We start from the raw sequence: 17,964 nt of genomic DNA, 5'->3' as shown, positions 1-17,964 counted from the left end.
TAAAAGATATATAGCATGGCTCTATATATATCAACTCACATATTTGTCACATGATCTACGTGCTCTGTGTTGATTGTTTATCAATTTCACGATCCGGCCTTGAAAACTTCGGCAACAAACTTGAAAGTTAGTTAGCTTGTGATCAACAATCACTGAATGAAATATTTGTTGTCAATAATTAATATGTTATAGATTCGTTAAAAAAATATTAGAAAAAAACTTGCATACAGAACTTAATTTGGTATATGCATGCATTGGTTCAATAATTTCGATAACAGCTTTAAAATTACAAGAAAATCGTTTCATATGACTTTGATTAAGCGAACAACAATGAATTTTTTGATTGCAAACTAAGTAGACAGCTATTCGGGATGTTCAATACACACATTGAAGGAAAGTGATTGCTCGCGTTTAATTATTTTAAAATCTTAAAGCATATATATAGGGACAGTGGTAAAACAATATTCTCTGCTCCCCGTCTCTGTGAAAGGGCTTAATAATGAAATCACATGAACTTGATATGAAATGATTGGTTTAAAAATACGAAAAACATTGTATCATTGACAGGTGGTTGCTGCTTCATGTCCAGTGGCAAATGTTAAATTCATATCCAGATCAATGTTGTCAACTGATACATTCTATGATTACAATATATTCAAATGTATAATAAAAATGTATATTTGCCACGAACTTGCCCGTTTTATATATATTAACTGACCAAAATCAAGCTAGAAACTAACCCATAATCATAAATACTGCGATTTGCAAACTTGTTCCCCAGATTCCCATTGCTGTCACCCGAGTAAGTGGCTCCACCTTTTGTAGAATCTTGAATTGCTTGATAATCTCTGAGCTGATTTAAATATGATGTTTCACAGGTACACAGATTAGACAAAAAATCATCAACATTAAACTCCCTCTCTGTTAAGTTACGTGAAGAAAAGTATTGGTATTTGTCAAATATTTCAGAAGGAACATCGGTAAAAAGGTTTCCTGCTGAACCTTGATCAGGATATAATATACATGCGCAGCTTTCATATGGAAATTTACTTCCATAATTCCTGTCGCCATTTAAGCCTTGATTCCAAGTATAGTATGTTTCACAATTCCATCGTTTTCTACCCTCGGAAAAGAAATTATCAGAATAATTCCCCCTTTCAGATGCAGTCCCAGTAGTATGGATATTATCACTATAAGGTGACTGCAAGCATGGACTTGATGAAAAAGTCTCACAACTGTAATGTTCAGAGGGAATTGCAACAAAATTATTATTTCCACTAGACAGAAACGGGTTTGAGCACGATCTTTCAAAATTATCTTTCCAAAATCCACCTGCATTTTCCATATCATGGCACGTACACCCAAAATCCAAACCACCAGACATTTCCTGTAAAAATGCATTCTTAAAGTAACACAAGGTTTCATTGTATTTACAAACTTTTGATAGATCGAGCAGATAGGGGATAATTTATAAATAATAATTTATTGTAAATAACACACCCATTACTTAGGGATACAACGGTCTTTTTATGATTTTAAACAACGACCGTATTAATATATACATGTAAAAGTTCACTTAATGCTAAAACATTAGAAAATATAATTAGATATAAGAATTTTATACTTGAACATAAAGATTAAACATTCTGAACTGTTTTTAAACAATTCTTTAAGATGCAATTCACTATTCGCCCTTTTAGAATCTAAAGGTCCATGGATAATCACATTGGTCGTACACCAAAATGAATATAACATTACGTCATTGGTTCAATTTCCATTGTTTAGTACGTTTGAACCCAATCATTACGTTTTGTTGCTCGCTTTTGAAAATGCACTAGATTCTTAAACGGCGAATCCAAGATTTGTAATTATATTCAAAATACAAAAAATTACAACATAATAAAGTTAAATAAGTATGAATTAATCTTATACAATTTTACCAAACGCATTTCAGAATTCACGATTATTACTACTTCTTTTCACAAAATTCAACACTATCTAATTTAAAATGGATGAGCTAATTTAAACAATTCTTTAAGAAACCTTACAGAATTGCAGATTCTTACTACTTCTGATAAGAATACAAAACATTATAGTATGTAAGACTTACCAGTATTTTTTGCTTATTTTTTAGTAAGTTTTATGACGATTCAGCTTAAAATATTCAATCAACTCATCATTTAAAAACTTCGACAAGTTAGTTTCTAACACGATGCGTCATATTCTCTATCAAACACATATCTGGTAACTTGTTTTAAACTAAACTAACCACGGTCTAAATATTTTGTACATAGAAACCATTAATAAAGTATGTTTTATGTGGAGTTAATGCTAAGATACCTCATAGGTATACATTCCCGGGCTGCTCCACATGCATCCTGGATCTAACTGTACAACTGATGATCACAAGATTCAATGATTCGGAAGATATTTAATAGTTATTTTATAACTATAAATATAGGTTGCAAAATTAAACAATATTTTACTGTAAAGGAAGAAAATTTCATTTTATTTGGTAAATGTTGTTTGTTTTATAGCGGTTATTTCAGTTTTGTAGCTATGGTTCAAATAAGTAATTAGCCCCTACCCCTTCCCCCCCCCCCCCCCCAAAAAAAAAAAAAAACATGGGGAGAAATGCGAAGGGAGCAAATGAAAACCATCAGTTGAAAAGAAAAGAAAAGTTAAACAGACAAAACCATGGCAACCCCTACAAAAAGCACGACAAGAAAAACAACGTTCAATAGAAATTACACAGAAAATTATAAATTGAACAACATGAATTCAACCAAAAATCTAGTAAACTTAGGCTCTCTGGAAGCCCAAAGGGTGAGCATATTCCTGCTCCACTAGTGACATCCTTCATCTTACTTCAGCAAACAAAACGCTGACGAGTCCTTGTCATATTACAAAATCAAACTTTAAAACTGTAGTCTAAGATCGCGGTCTATTAAGCTGGCTGGAGTTATAAGAAAATAATCGCGGTTTATTAAACAGGCTGGAGTTATAAGAAAATATTTGTATGTATCTGATATTACATGATTAAGGGGAATAGCAAATTTCCCTTGTATTTTTTTAATACACAGGGTCAATATAGATTTGTTGTTGAAACGTAATTAATAGCTCAATGGGTTTTTTTTTTCGTACAGCAAATAATAATATGCATTCATAAAATCAAAATGCTATTCAGCGCTATACAAATTATTGTTGAAGACAATTTTGATAATAATGAATGTAAAAAAAAAATCAATGAACCATGCATGACGTGTGTAGGTTATAGCTGGTCAACATCACCCATGTGATTTTAATTTTACCGGTTTAAATGTTTTGACACAGTCCCCGCATTTAACGTCTAGCGTCGAGTATTTACCTTTTCGTAACATGTCTATTACATTTATCAATTTAATGAAATTAGACTGATCCGTTCGTAAATCAATTAGAAATATAAAGAAAGAGAAAGATTAAACGGTAAATCGCGTGAATCCCTATAGCAGCGAGACCTGTAATGTCGATTGGGGAAGCGTACTTCTCCTACGAGACAGTCAGAAAAGTCACAATAGGGGACATGACACATCCGTATATTTTGAAATTAGATGAATATTATTTAAGAAATGAATGCTTCTTTTTGTAGTTTTATTGGGGTGTTAAAGTGTTGACCGAAGCACATTTTGTATTTTCTAAAAATGTGTGCACGATCAACACTTTTACACCCCAATAAAATTACAAAAAGAAGCATTCATTTCTTATAATTACATTTTTATGCTAATGAGACCATGAAAAAAGAGTTTTATTAATTTTTTCCTTTATTTACCTGTGCACGTTTTTGTGGAAGCACGTGTCATCACGAATGTAACATTTCATTTTGATATATGAAGGTTAATTTTTGAATGACGCGCGATTGTTGTTAGCCAATCAAACTAACAGATTCTCGTGAAACATACATGCAATGTAATTATTGTGTCTTAATTAAGAAAAACTTGTTGTTCATCAATTGAACCATGTTAATTATAGTTGACTATGCGGTATGGGTTTTGCTCATTGTTGAAGGTCGTACGGTGACCTATAGTTGTTAACTTTTATGTCATTTGGTTTCTGTTGGAGAGTTGTTTCATTGGCAATTATACCACATATTCTTATTTTTATAATTGATTGATAGTTGTTTTCTAAATATTTTTTGCGTTATAGATAATGCATATTTTAAGGTTTTTCTTTGTCGTATAACACACCTTTGGGTGCCAGGATTGATCAAACGAAAGACCGACCGTAGGGAGGTCTTTTTTGGTCAATCCTGACACCCAAAGGTGTGTTATACTGCAAAGAAAAACCTCAAAATATGCATTATCTGACTTATATACCGTCAAAATATATTATTTTCTGCAAAGACTTGCAGGGTTTTGAAGTTCTATATTTTTGCAGTCTTTTTTCTGATATTCATTCTCCATTATTTCTCGAGTTAAATTGTGAAAAAGTCTCACCAAAGGAGACTAAATCGTTTTCTACAAACGATACTGAACAGGTAAATGGAAGCATGAACCAAATTTTAGAATTCAAAGGTAAAATAAATACTGATGTTGTTGATGAACTATTTTCACGTCTATTAGAAAAGAGCGAAAATGTCGATGTTGTAGATCAAAACTGTATAAATGTTATAGTAGACGATGTAACAAATATTCTTCTTAAACCTGCTAAAAAAACGTTTGGTGTACATGTCAATACGTCTAAGTATGAGAATAATAATAATAACAAGAACTGGTTTAATAAAGATTGTAATAAAAGTAGACAAGCATATAGAAAATCACTAAGATTATTTAAACATTATGGCTATAATGTATTTAAGCAACGATTAAGAAATAGTGAAAAACATTATAAGAAAACTATGACTAATAGCATTCGTCTTTTTAATATTGATTTTAAACAAAAAATGAAAACACTAAGAACCAGAAACCCCCCGTGAATATTTGAAAACTTTTGAACGTGAAAAAAAAGACAGTTAATAATGAGATCGGCTTACAATCTCTTTTTCATTCCTTTATAAGGATATGAATAAAAATAAAGATTATGACGCAAACTCGGAACCTAATTTCGATATTTATCACTAGGAATCATATGATTTCTTGAACAATAGTATTACAAGAGACGAAGTTATTAAAGCTATTAAGGTGGTACCCAACACCTTGACTAATATTAATTTGGCTCGTTTAATTTTCCTAAAATTTTGACAAAATGTTTACTTTGACCCTTTGACAAAAATATAAAAATTTCAAAAAATTTGAACCAACCACTTTATCAGAAAAATTTCATTGGTTATATAGCAGTTTGACAAACACTAATTTTGATCATTGAGAAGCTTAATATTTCCTTAACAATACAACGTGATTAAAACGTTTAGCTGATTTTTACAGAGTTATCTCCCTGTAGTGTTAGGTACCACCTTAAGAATGTTAAAAATAACAAATCACCTGGTGATGACTTGATAATAAATGAATACATAATTATGTTCAACTGTTGATTTATTGTGTGATGTTACTAATAAATTAGGCCATTAGTTTTCTCAATTGAATTGTTTTATACTTTTCATGTTGGGCCTTTTATAGCCGACTATATACTGTACGGGTTTTTCTCATTGTTAAAGGCTGTATGGTTGTCTATAATTGCTTACATCCACTTCATTTGAACTTTGGTGGATAGTTATCTCATTCAGGCAATCATACTACACCTCCTTATTTTTATATAACTCGAGAACAGTGACAGTGACACCATCCAAATTCGAACTTGATTTCTGTTTGGAGCAATAAGGATTGTGTATAAATTTCATTTGGTTGAGACAAACTAAAATTAGAGAATGGAGACCAATTTCGGGACAGAAGGATGGACATACACGGATCAACCTTAATGCACCCAATCATCTAGCGGTTGAGGCATACAAGTAACACAATAACTGTTAAACTCTTCCTAATTCTCTTAAAGTTGTCTAGTGATGGTTGAAATGATCCTGTTTCATTGGAGACTAGGTTTCAACTAAACCTTAGTGATTAAAGCTTGTAGGCACCATGCATAGAACTGTACAATACCATTATTTATTGCCAAGTATTACATTTCCCTTTTGATACTACTGCTCAACATTTTTAAGATCAAGGACAAGACAAGATATTCAAAAATATAAACCAATGACGAAACGTGATACAGAAACGTGATACAGAAGCGTGATACAGAAACGTCACTTAATTTTCATGTCATTCCACATCAATTTATCAATAAAATCCATACGACTTTATTCTGACAACAGATACAGAACAACTATCACAACCCTATGTACGCTTACAAATAGTCTTATGAACTCCTTCATGTAATTTCTTATTAAAAAAAAATTGCCAATAAAAATAATAATGACATTGACTTTTAATCTGGAAATCATTAACCCGAAATATCAGCTTGCCCCAGTTCGGTCAATATCCCTAATGCGCCTCAAATTAAGGAACACAAAAGTAGTGCGTAAACAAAAAATCTTTGTAGTATTATTGGACATGTTTCAATTTTTAACAAGTGACTGAGCTTAACCATTTGTGCTGATTTGGAGGGCAGAGTACAACAGTTTTTGATTCAGGTAGTTTACATTGTAGTAGAGGTCAAATCAACTTGAAACTTAGTACACATTATAGTTTATCAATTGAATTGTTTTACATTTTCCATGTCAGGACCTCTTATAGCCAACTCTGCAGTATGGGTTTTTCTCATTGATGAAGGCTGTAAAGTTGCCTATAATTGCTTACATCTACTTCATTTGAACTTTGTTTGATAGTTGTCTCATTGACAATCATACCACATCTCCTTATTCTTATATATGTTCATCTGGCACGTATCATATGACCTTGACTTCATTCTCTTAGTTCATTGGTCATTGTTAATTTTTTTTCGTTTGGTCGGTTTTTCAGATATGATAAGCAATGGGTCAACTATATATGGTGTATTGAATGATTGGAAAGTGTACATGTCTGTCTGGCAGTATTGTCTGACCTTGACTTCCTTTTCATGGTTCATAGGTCAATGTTCAGTTTTCCTGGTTGGTCCCTCTGGCAGGGTTAATCTAACCTTGGCCACGTTTTCATGGGTTGTTGGTCAACATAAAGTTTGCGTAGATAGGTCTGTTTTTGGATACTTTAAGCAATAGACTAACTAATTTTGGTGTATAATTGTTAAATGTACATATCTATCTGGCAGGGGTCATTTGACCTTGACCCCATTTACATTGATCATTGATAACTTGGTTACTTTTCATCTTGTAAAACAAACCGTTATTGTAAATACTTTCAACATAAAATCAATCATGAACCATAATGCAGGGGAGACATTTCAGCGTGTGTACATATGTTTTTCATAAATGCAACCGAAAAGACTAACAACAGTCTACAAATCAAAACATAGAGCATTTAAGACTGAGCAACACAAACCCTAACAAAAACTGGGGTTGAACTTAGGTGCCTATCCCAAGTCAGGAGCCTGTAATTGAGTGGTTGTCATTAATTGCTGTTTCTTATATTTCTTTTTCGTTTATTGTTGTGTATAGTTTGTTCTTGTGTTTAGTTTGTTCTTGTGTTTTGTCGTTGTCCCATTGTCCCAGGTTAGGGGGAGGGTTTGTCGCCAGCAAAATAGTCAACCCCGCCACATTCTGTATGTACCTGTCCCTAGTCAGGAGCCTGTGATTCAGTGGTTGTCGTTTGTTTCTGTGTAACATATTTGTTTTTCGTTCATTATTTTGTACCTTAATTAGGCTGTTAGTTTTCTTGTTTGAATTGTTTTACATTTGTCATTTCGGGGCCTTTTATAGCTGACAATGCGGTAAGGGTTTTTTCTCATTATTGAAGGCTATACAGTGACCTATAGTTGTTAATTTCTGTGTCATTAGATCTCTTGTGGAGAGTTGGCTCATTGGCAATCATACGACATCTTCTTATTTTTATATTAGGTGCTCCAGAAGGGTTAGCAGATCCTGCTCTACATGTGACACTCATCATGTTTCACTAACTACGTTGATAAGTTATATCAAATGAGTAGGCAGAACCTACTCATTCAGTAGTTAAAAATTTTCAGTAATTATAGTCAAAGTAAAAATGCAATGAAATAAAATGGTTTATTGGGTCTGAAAGTATACAACAGTGTACATTTATATATAATTATAATTATATGCTGTGAAATGAAATGATATAATATACAACAATGTACATAAATATTTGATTATAATTATATGCTGTGAAATGAAATGATATAATATACAACAATGTACATCAATATTTGATTATAATTATATGCTGTGAAATGAAATGATATATAATACAACAGTGTACATATATATTTGATTATAATTATATGGTGTGAAATGAAATGATGTAGTATACATACATGTACATTGTTATTTAGTTATAGCATAATTACCATTTAAAATACAACAAAAAATATGAAAGGATGAGGTTTGATCAGGCCACTTTTTGGCCCCTTCATTTTGAAAATATAGAAATATTAGAAATATACTAAATAAGATCCTCAGATGTTTGCTAGACTTTAGTCTGTCAGACATCAGTATAAATATTTAGAATTTTGTCATACTTCAAACTTGTTGTAAAATTGAAAAAACTGTTAAAATAGCCTCATTTTGATATCTTTCCATTAAATATTTTGATATGAACCAAGGCTTTACCCGTACATATATTGTTCTGCAAGTTGTATTTTACAAACATTTTAATCTGTGTAAAATATGTTTCTGGGTAAGACCTTTGCTAACACAATGTTTCTAAAAGTGTCGGGAAAATTGCCATTTTAGGTCAAATATGTCAATATCAACATATGACATCATCATGATCATAGTGACATTACGCATGACCTTTCTGCACTGAAGAATTCTTATTATAACTTCTTGTTCATTTATCAATATAAGTAACATAATTTTTTAACTTTAAAGATAATTTATGATTTAACTATTTTAGAATGCCTGAGGCCAGATAATGGCGCTATCATACCTCCTCTTTTATTATAAATGTAATTACAGGGGAATTACCAGTATATTGAATGGTAAATTCACAGATAATCCATACATTTATTATTAGTTTGTATCCAATGGCATGTTCTGCATTTAGGTGTTCTTCAGTGGATGCAAAAGAATATATATGCTACAAGTTCAGTTCCTAGCAGCATTAATAACATTAGCAGTACAAATCTTACTGCCACAGAGCATGCACAGGTGTATTTTTACAATTAATGTCTGTTCAGTGCTACTCAAGGCCAACTTAATTTGAAAATCTAAAACTAAATAGGTGGATGCAAATACCACATAGATAACTACTGTAAAATAGCTCGTCTCCAAAAACCTTTTATCAGTTGAAAAATTAATTTGACTAGAATTATCCACGACTTAGGTTATTCATTGTTAAGATTGCAGTCATAATGATTACCAGGTGAGTGAAGTACATCCTTCCAGCCTCCTGTTAACATCAATTTTAAGCTATATATAACTTATTTTGTGTGATTTCAGGGAATACTTTAATTTTCATGTGATAACGTTTATTATAGTCAGCAGACCTTTAAGTTATTCAAGGAATTTTACTATAAAGCATAATATGCTTGTTTGACATTTGTAATCTTGTTTCTGGAAAAAAGTAAAAAAAGAATTGGGGCAATTTGTGTTAACAAAATACATCATAAGCCAGGCATCCTCATCAGAGTTGACACAGTCTGAATGCAGCACCTGTGAAGTTATACTTATCTCTCTGTGATCAGAGTTGACACAGTCTGGATGCAGCACTTGTGTAGTTATACTTATCTCTCTGTGATCAGAGTTGACACAGTCTGGATGCAGCACTTGTGAAGTTATACTTATCTCTCTGTGCAGCAAGATAAAAATAATGTTTTGCTCTTTCTCTATCACCTAACAACTGAACAGCTATTCCCAGTAAAATTAAATGTTGACTAGAAATAAAAGGATTTGCTATTTCTATTTCTGATAACTTATTTATACAATCTAGACATGATCTAAAGTCCTGTAGATGGTAACAACATAGAAAATTCAGGAAATGTGCAAATGATATGACATTTAGGGAAATACCAGCAAATAATCCCAAAATGGTTCTACCAGACTGAAGTTCCTTTGGGATGCCTGAGGAATTTGATCCTAACATTTTAAATGTAACAAATGGAAATGAAAATGTCTTCAACAATGGTATAAACTTCAGTTTCTGCATCTGTTTCGGTGTCGTCTTTGACAAAAAAGATTCATCTGTACATTTTGACAAACTGTAATTTATAATATTTATTGATGTTAAATATTTTTTGTGAACATAGAAGAAAGAAGCCAATTTCAGCCACCCTGAAACTGCATCTGAATGTACACCAACCAACAACTGGCTGAGCTCACATTTGTAGTTTTTGTATTGTTTTTTATTGTTTGTGTTAATTATATGTGGAAGTGCAAAAGGGATTATTCGATATGCAGTTGCAATTGTCTGTTTAAAGATATATCTAGATAATAATGTTTTACAATGATGTAGCAAAGTATTGAACATGTTTAGCATGTTTATGAAAAGTAACTGTTTACTGTCACCTTGCGCTTTAATTGACTTCATTATTGAATTAATTTCATACACTGATCTTGTTATTTCGCATGGAAACCTTCTATAATCATGCAAAGTCTGAGATGATGAGAAAATCTGAACTCCTATTTGATATGAATTTTTAAAGATGTTGATTAATGTGTTCCTGTTTATACTGTTAAACCTTAAATAAAACAAGTTATTTTCAGGAATGAAATAATGTAACAATGTTGAATATTCTAAACAGTATAGTAACCTTTGTAAACAAGCCATAAAACAGGGTATAATATTGTCTGGTCTCCAGACTGATGTTTCTGTTTCTTCTGAAATCCAAAAAATAAGGGTCTTCAAAAAGTATGAACACAATAAACCTTTTAGATCTTCATTTCTATCTACTATTTCTTTCAGTAATATTTTTAACATAGCATAGCATAGTAACTGGGTATGACTAAAAGAAAATATGAGTACTTTTTCTGCTACAGAAAATGATATTCGCCACTGCAGATTCTCATTTATGGACCCCTTGTTACCAATTGGAACAAATAAAACACCGCATGATTTAATTTTGGAAATAATTTCAGATTTAGGCCATAATGAACGTGATCTAGAGATCCATGGTTGAGCTTGAGATACCCACTGATCAGCTTTAAGGCAAAATGCTAAATCAATATAACCATAAATGTCTGATAAGCAAGGACCATGAAATATAGTGGGCATTTCTGGAAAAACCGGTTGAATAATATTCTCTATCTGTGACTTAAATAGCTCATTTGAAAGTAGGTTCTCTCCTCTGTGTTGTTGTAGATTTTGTTTAATACTATATGGTATAGTAGCATAATTGTCATACAAGCGTAGATGTGTAAAACAAGGAGATGTGTCATCAGTATCCATGACAAACACAGTCCTCAAATTCTGGACAAAATCTTTATCTGATTCGATTACTGCATATAAAGGATGAATGAACATTATATCATGATCACTACCTTTAAGATTTAGTCCTTCTCCCTTACTTCCACTGCTTATTTGAGGAAGTAATTTGGTGGAAGATTCGACGTCTGTACTTATAAGTGTCAGTCGTCTAGCTTTTACTACTTCTTCTGATCCAATCTTCTGACACAAATATTTATAAAAATGCAATGATTCTGTTTTACTGCAAGACATAATTGTCTTTAAATCTGTAGAGATTCTTAATGGTTTGTCTGTACAGATATTCTCTCTATCCTTGTAATGGTTTCTTGTTGGTACTGTATGATTGTCTAGGAACTCTCCCTTATCTTGTAATGGTTTCTGGTTGTTTTTGTATTATTGTCTTTAGTCTTTTCTTTGTAATGGTTTCTATATTATTACCTAAATAGACTTTTATCCTGGTCTATTTTTTTGTTGATACTGTTTAATTGTATAAATATTCTCTCTATCCTTGTTATGGTTTCTGGATTGTATTGTATGATTGTCTAGATATTCTCTCTATCCTTGGAATGGTTTCTGGACGCGGTACTGTATTGTTTAGGTATTCTCTCTATCCTTGTTATGGTTTCTGGATGGAACTGTATAATTGTGTAGGTATTCTCTCTATCCTTGTAATGGTTTCTGGACGGTAAAGTATGATTGTGGTGATTGTCTCTCTTCCTTGTAATGTTTTCTGGACGGAACTGTATGATTGTCTAGATATTCTCTATCCTTGTAATGATTTCTGGACGGTACTGTATTATTACTGTATTGTCAAGATATTCTTTTACCTGTATTATTGTTTCTGGTTAATGGTTCTGTATTATCATCTAGATAGTCTTTTATCCTTCTAAAGGTTCATGTTTATTTTCCCTTAAATAAATAAAGACTTGCATATTTTACTAATTAGTATAGAACCACTAAAATAAGTAGTATATTGTAAACAAAATAGTTCTCATGTATAGCTGTAGCTTTGTAAATAAGTAAAATATTTGTTTGATTTTTTTAATCAAATGAAAGCTGAAGGGCTAGGGATCATTATAGAACCCTTGCTAAAAGTTATGGATAATTAAAGATATACTGAATATGTACTTTTTCCCGCGTGTACCTATTTTCGCGCAATCGGTATTGCCGATGAATTTGCGTGTATTTAATTTCGCGGTTGTGCAGAAAATATCAAAACATCAATAAAGGATGTTCTGTATTAAGTGAACAAAAGTTTCGTTTTAACAAGGTAAATAGCCTTAGCCTGAGGCAATAAAGCTAAAAGTAAGTACAATTTTATTTTATACCTTCGGTAATAGTTCATTCACAATATGACAATAAAAAAATCTATTTATCAGTCAATACATACTTGGGTTCAAAAGTGTGTTTTTTTTTTTAAATATGTTCATTTAATATTTAAATTTTCATTAATTAAGTCTTTATTTGTTAAACAAAATATAAACTTATAAATAACAGGTCAATGAAATTGTTTACAAAATAAACAAAGATTATTCAATCAACAAAACAGTTAGAAAGAGATTATTAGTATTCTCAGATTAAATTGTTGCGGGTTTCACAGTTCAAATGAGGTATTGTTAAGGGAAACCAGGTGAACGTGCATGTACGTGTAACTTCAGGAGAAAATTTTTCAAAGGTTTTACATCTATTTAAGCTGCATTTGTATTCGCGTGTATTTATTTTTGCGAAAATATATCTACCGCGAAATTCGTGAAAAGAAATACACCGTGAAAAAACATAATACAGTATATGAAATTAAAATAGGAGGGTATATTTGCCCTGTTGCTTGGATCAGAAGTACCTGTTTTTGTTCTACCAAACGTCTGGGAAGCAGTGCACTCTAATATGCAATTAAAGGTATGTTGAATTTTTAAACACAAGTCAGGATAAGGTATAGTTTTGACATGAAATGTCTATCACTTGATTTGAACATAATAAATAATAGCTATGAATGCTGGGAGTTTCATAATTTAACATAGAAAGCAATACACCAATCTCAAGATGTTTTTTTATGAATGGGTTACACTAGTTGACCCATCGTTATTGGTGTAAATTATGTCATTGAACTATCGGTTCTTACTGTGACGTGATAACATAAGCATTGTGACAAAGGAAATGTATGGGAAATTGCATGGATTAGGGCTTTGAATTAGTGGTGTTTTTCCTATTGAATGAGATTCAAACGTGTGACTATATATATAAGGAATGAAATTGTGTAGCCAAACTTGAGCTAAACACGTTCGAATTTGGGTGGCGTCACTTGTACTGTTCTCGAGTTATGCCCCTTTATAATGTTATATGCAAGCGGAGGCATCATCTGTGTCATGGACACATTCTTTATTTATTTTAAATGTAGTATTAACCAATCGTTGGGTTGACAGTTTGTTTTATAAGTTAGATATCTAGTCTAAGAGTGTGCCTAAAGTAAGGGGGGAAACAATTATAGTATACAAACACAGATTTAATGAAATCATTTCAAACAAATTTTTTTTGTTGCAAATTTTATCAATATTTGTAACTATATGGTTTGTTTTTCATATAATGATTTATTTAAGATAATTTGAAATGAGGAAATTTTTATTAGAAATCTATACTTTTATATTTGAAGTGAAGGATGTTCTTCTAAGGTTCTTCTTAGCGGGGTTTTCCAAACTTTGTCATTACGTAGTGAAGAATTTTCCTCTTAGTACGGAAGTATAAACTAGGAAACAGAAAGATACCATAGTTTCAATAGCACATCTTAAATATACTTAAATGTTTATTATTGGCATCAGATATTATACACCTATTGACTGGTTATGAGGATAATAGCAAGTTTGTTGTCCATGAGATACCAACTATTGCTCGAGTCGATCTACATACAACACTTTGGAAAAAAAATAGTCACATAATAAAATTGAGAATGGAAATGGGGAATGTGTCAAAGAGACAACAACCCGACCAAAGAGCAAAAAACAGCCGAAGGCCACCAATGGGTCTTCAAAACAGCGAGAAAATCCCGCACCCGGAGGCGGGCTTCAGCTGGCCCCTAAACAAAAATGTGTACTAGTTCAGTGAAAATGGACGTCATACTAAACTCCAAAACATAAATGAACTAAAATTAAAAATCATACAAGACTAACAAAGGCCAGAGGCATAAACATGGGCATAAAATTTGGCATAAACATGGACAATATGAACTATCAGGTTTTTTTTTATTTTTATTTTTTTGCCCATGTGGGTCTTGATCATGATTACAGTAAATCAAATATTGACAAATACAAGAATCCTTGTGTGAAAATTCCCGTGAATATAATGACTACTAGCTAAAATATATTAGAGTACACCAAAGTAATCACATATGAAGACGACGACAGACCCATGCCATACATGTGTTATGTTTCAGTTCTTAAACTATGTCGCGTAAATTTTTTTTTCTTTTTTAATTGGTTCTGTAAGTAATATATAACTTGAAATTACAACAACAAACACATGCAGTTTATGCCGTTTACGATATTTCATAGTTTAACGTTGCCAAACACACAAATCCAAGCAGAATAGTCAATGACGCCTGGTTGTCCAATGAAAAATTAGTATGAAAAAGTACGGGAAATATGTTTATAAAACTATTGACCGGGGTAATAGTCTTTGAAACAATTGACTGGCAAATAGTCTGTGGAATGAAATAGCACAAATATTTCATTCTTTTTGACATAGAAAAAACATACTGAGGTATAATAATTATATTTAAAAACAATTAGAGACGTGGTCTGCTAATAATGACAATGAGAAAACTTTTCACCAGAGTTCTTTTCATTTTATGTTGTTTAATTATTAATGTCAATTAGAATTTTATATTCACCATAATATATGCTAAACAATATACTAAGCACTATGTTTGTGTAATTGGGACGTAATTATGTTGATTGCTTCTTTTTATTTGTACCTTTTTAAGAATATCTGATTGTAGAAAAAAAAATATAAGATGAGATATTTTTTTCTCAATTATTTTAATTCATAATTTCTATCTATAAATAATGTTCAATTTCCTTTTATAGCAATTGGCTGTAGATCATACCCTCAACCTGTCAAAAATACTAGTCGTTCGCAATAAGCACGAGATAATGGCTACTTGACGTAAAGCAAGCAATAATCAATCAATCAAAAACACTACTACATTTATAAGAAATGCAGAATCATTGACATTCAATGTCATTTTTAAATAAAATATTTCACATGACAGTAGGCCTGTATATAAACAAAATAATCCTATTAAAATAGACCCAAAATTGAAAAATGAAAGGAGAAAGAGGTATATTTAGGGTGGAGGATATATCAAATCTTTCTGGAGCACAAGACAAATTTATACCTCAACCTGATCATAATTTAATAAAATCCCTTTCAGGGACAACATAACGGCTACCACTAGTTTACTCTTCCTGAACACCAGATCTCATGTCTGGTTTTCAATGTCACAAATTGAATAAGAAAGCAGACCTTTTGATTCAGAATTTGTTTTGATGGCGGTCATTTCAGATAAAGTGGACTTTAATAATCAAACAGTGCAGGTCAAATAAATGATTTTGAGGAACATTTTCATGCCCACAACAAAACCATGTACTTTTTGCTTTGCGGTAGCAAGACATTTCAAGTACTTTTGATCAGTAATTGCTAGATATCTTTAAAATGGTTCAATTTTAACCTCTTTACCATATACATGTATATTCTTATATGCCATGACCAGACCTTATTAGTCAACCATGTTTTGTTCCTGGGAGACCTCCCCTCTGCTTTCGTGTAATTAATTAATTAATAATTTGAAAAATGTTCACATTATCCCTGGTGCCTTTTTATTTTTAATAGTCATTACAAGACCTTTACAGTGCACCAACAGTTTTGTTTCTTTGGAGTCTTGCCCCATCTCCTTTATTATAAATTGTTGAATATATCACTGTTGGCATTATTTTATATTGAAACAAACCACCCAAGTATCAGCGCAGCCCTAAATTCATTTACCCATAGCATATTAACTTTACTTACCTTCTAATAAGACTACACTCATTTACTTGTTTTCTATTGGTAACTTATCTAATGTTTCAACTCTCACATAGAAAATGCTTCTTATACGATGAAATTACAGTATTTATAGGCAGACAAACTCAAGTTTCCAATTATAGAGTTATATTAATGAAAAGTTAAAACAAAAATCCACTGAGATCGATGAAAGATAATGATAATAAAAACCCACTGAGATTAAATGTAAGTATTTATTTCCTTCATTCATTCATCACAAAGCACTTAACATATAACAATTTCTAGCGCAAATTTGTAGTGTGCAAAACATAAATCTGATTGCTAAAAAAATGAGCACATGTATCAAACTTGCCCAATTTGTTTTAGTATATTTTAGAAGGGGTTTATAAGTATATTGGAACTCTGAAAAAAGTATTGGTTACAATTTTGATTAATAACTCCAGTATCCCATTTACTGATTTGGAACAAATTTATACAGGTGAACAGTTATTTGTCCTTCCAAGCAAATAAGTATTTTGAACACTCGATATAAAAATATTAGTTAACCTGTACCTCATTTTTATGGATCATTGGTCAAGTTCACGAAGGGTTAAAATTGGCCCTAAGATTTTTATGTTTTTTTTTAATCAGGCCATTATACTACAATTTTCACATAGAAATAGTAACGATATTACTATTAATACAAAATAACTTTATTTTGGCACTTCATATCAAAACTGACGAAGTATTGACTCTTTTAAGTATGCATTATTTGAGTTGTAACGTCAGTTTTGGTAAAATTTTCAAAAATTCTTAACAGTTTTTAGCATAATTTACCTTGGCTGCCACCAAAGATCCAGAAAGTTTTTGTGTCTTGGGATTCAATATCATCATTGGCAACTCTTAGTTACAGAACATTTTGGATCCTAGGTTGCGGCAAAGAGTTTCCTCAAGCTATTCATGTCGTTGTGCTATTAGGTCCGAAAAATAGACAAAACCATCATATTTTGACACTATATCGAAAATGTGCTGATTTTGAAGCCAAAACTGTACTCGTATGAAGTGATTTCTTTTAACAAAAAAGTAAATTTTTTGAAATAGATCCATTTAAGAACCAAATTATGGCCATTTTGAAATTTTATGATAAAGTTGAAATTCAAAGCCATATTTGGCCTAAAGTGAACCTTGAGTTACGTCTGTTTCTCAGATACTATGAGCAACAGGTCAATTATATTTGTGCATGCAATGTTTGTAAGGTGGGCATATGTCTGTCTGGTAAAGTTTATCTGACCATCACCTTATTTACATTGATCCTAATAATGATAGGTTTATGTGATACATGTTGTAAAACCAGTGATCTTATTTTATTGCCATAATAATCAATATTGATATGATAATATAACTACCATGTATATCAATATATGAAAAAATAGAAATTAAAATTCAATGT

General features: G+C 31.6%; 2 protein-coding genes across 6 annotated transcripts in view; both read right to left on the bottom strand.

Moving 5' to 3' along the window:
- Window positions 1-1,382, bottom strand: part of LOC127722990 (glutamate-rich protein 3-like) — a 67,307-nt gene extending 65,925 nt beyond the window's left edge. For 3 of the 5 annotated variants that reach the window (XM_052229400.1, XM_052229399.1, XM_052229403.1), the window contains exon 1: window positions 741-1,382. In XM_052229400.1, coding sequence (XP_052085360.1) covers window positions 741-1,345 — 605 coding nt within the window. In that variant the 5' untranslated portion in view covers window positions 1,346-1,382. The remainder of the gene's footprint in view (window positions 1-740) is intronic. The other 2 variants (XM_052229398.1, XM_052229401.1) reach the window with 2 other exon arrangements.
- A 6,806-nt stretch (window positions 1,383-8,188) lies between these two features.
- Window positions 8,189-16,616, bottom strand: LOC127722996 (uncharacterized). Its single transcript, XM_052229409.1, has 2 exons — window positions 16,542-16,616; window positions 8,189-12,392 (listed from the first exon to the last, which is right to left on the bottom strand). The coding sequence occupies exon 2, from the start codon at window positions 11,733-11,735 to the stop codon at window positions 9,819-9,821; it is 1,917 nt and encodes a 638-aa protein (XP_052085369.1). The 5' UTR covers window positions 11,736-12,392; window positions 16,542-16,616; the 3' UTR covers window positions 8,189-9,818.
- Window positions 16,617-17,964: the final 1,348 nt, after the last annotated feature.

Source organism: Mytilus californianus, unplaced genomic scaffold (assembly GCF_021869535.1).
Source record: "Mytilus californianus isolate M0D057914Y unplaced genomic scaffold, xbMytCali1.0.p SCAF_13, whole genome shotgun sequence".
Taxonomy (NCBI): domain Eukaryota; kingdom Metazoa; phylum Mollusca; class Bivalvia; order Mytilida; family Mytilidae; genus Mytilus; species Mytilus californianus.
This window is presented reverse-complemented; position numbering and strand designations above follow the sequence as displayed.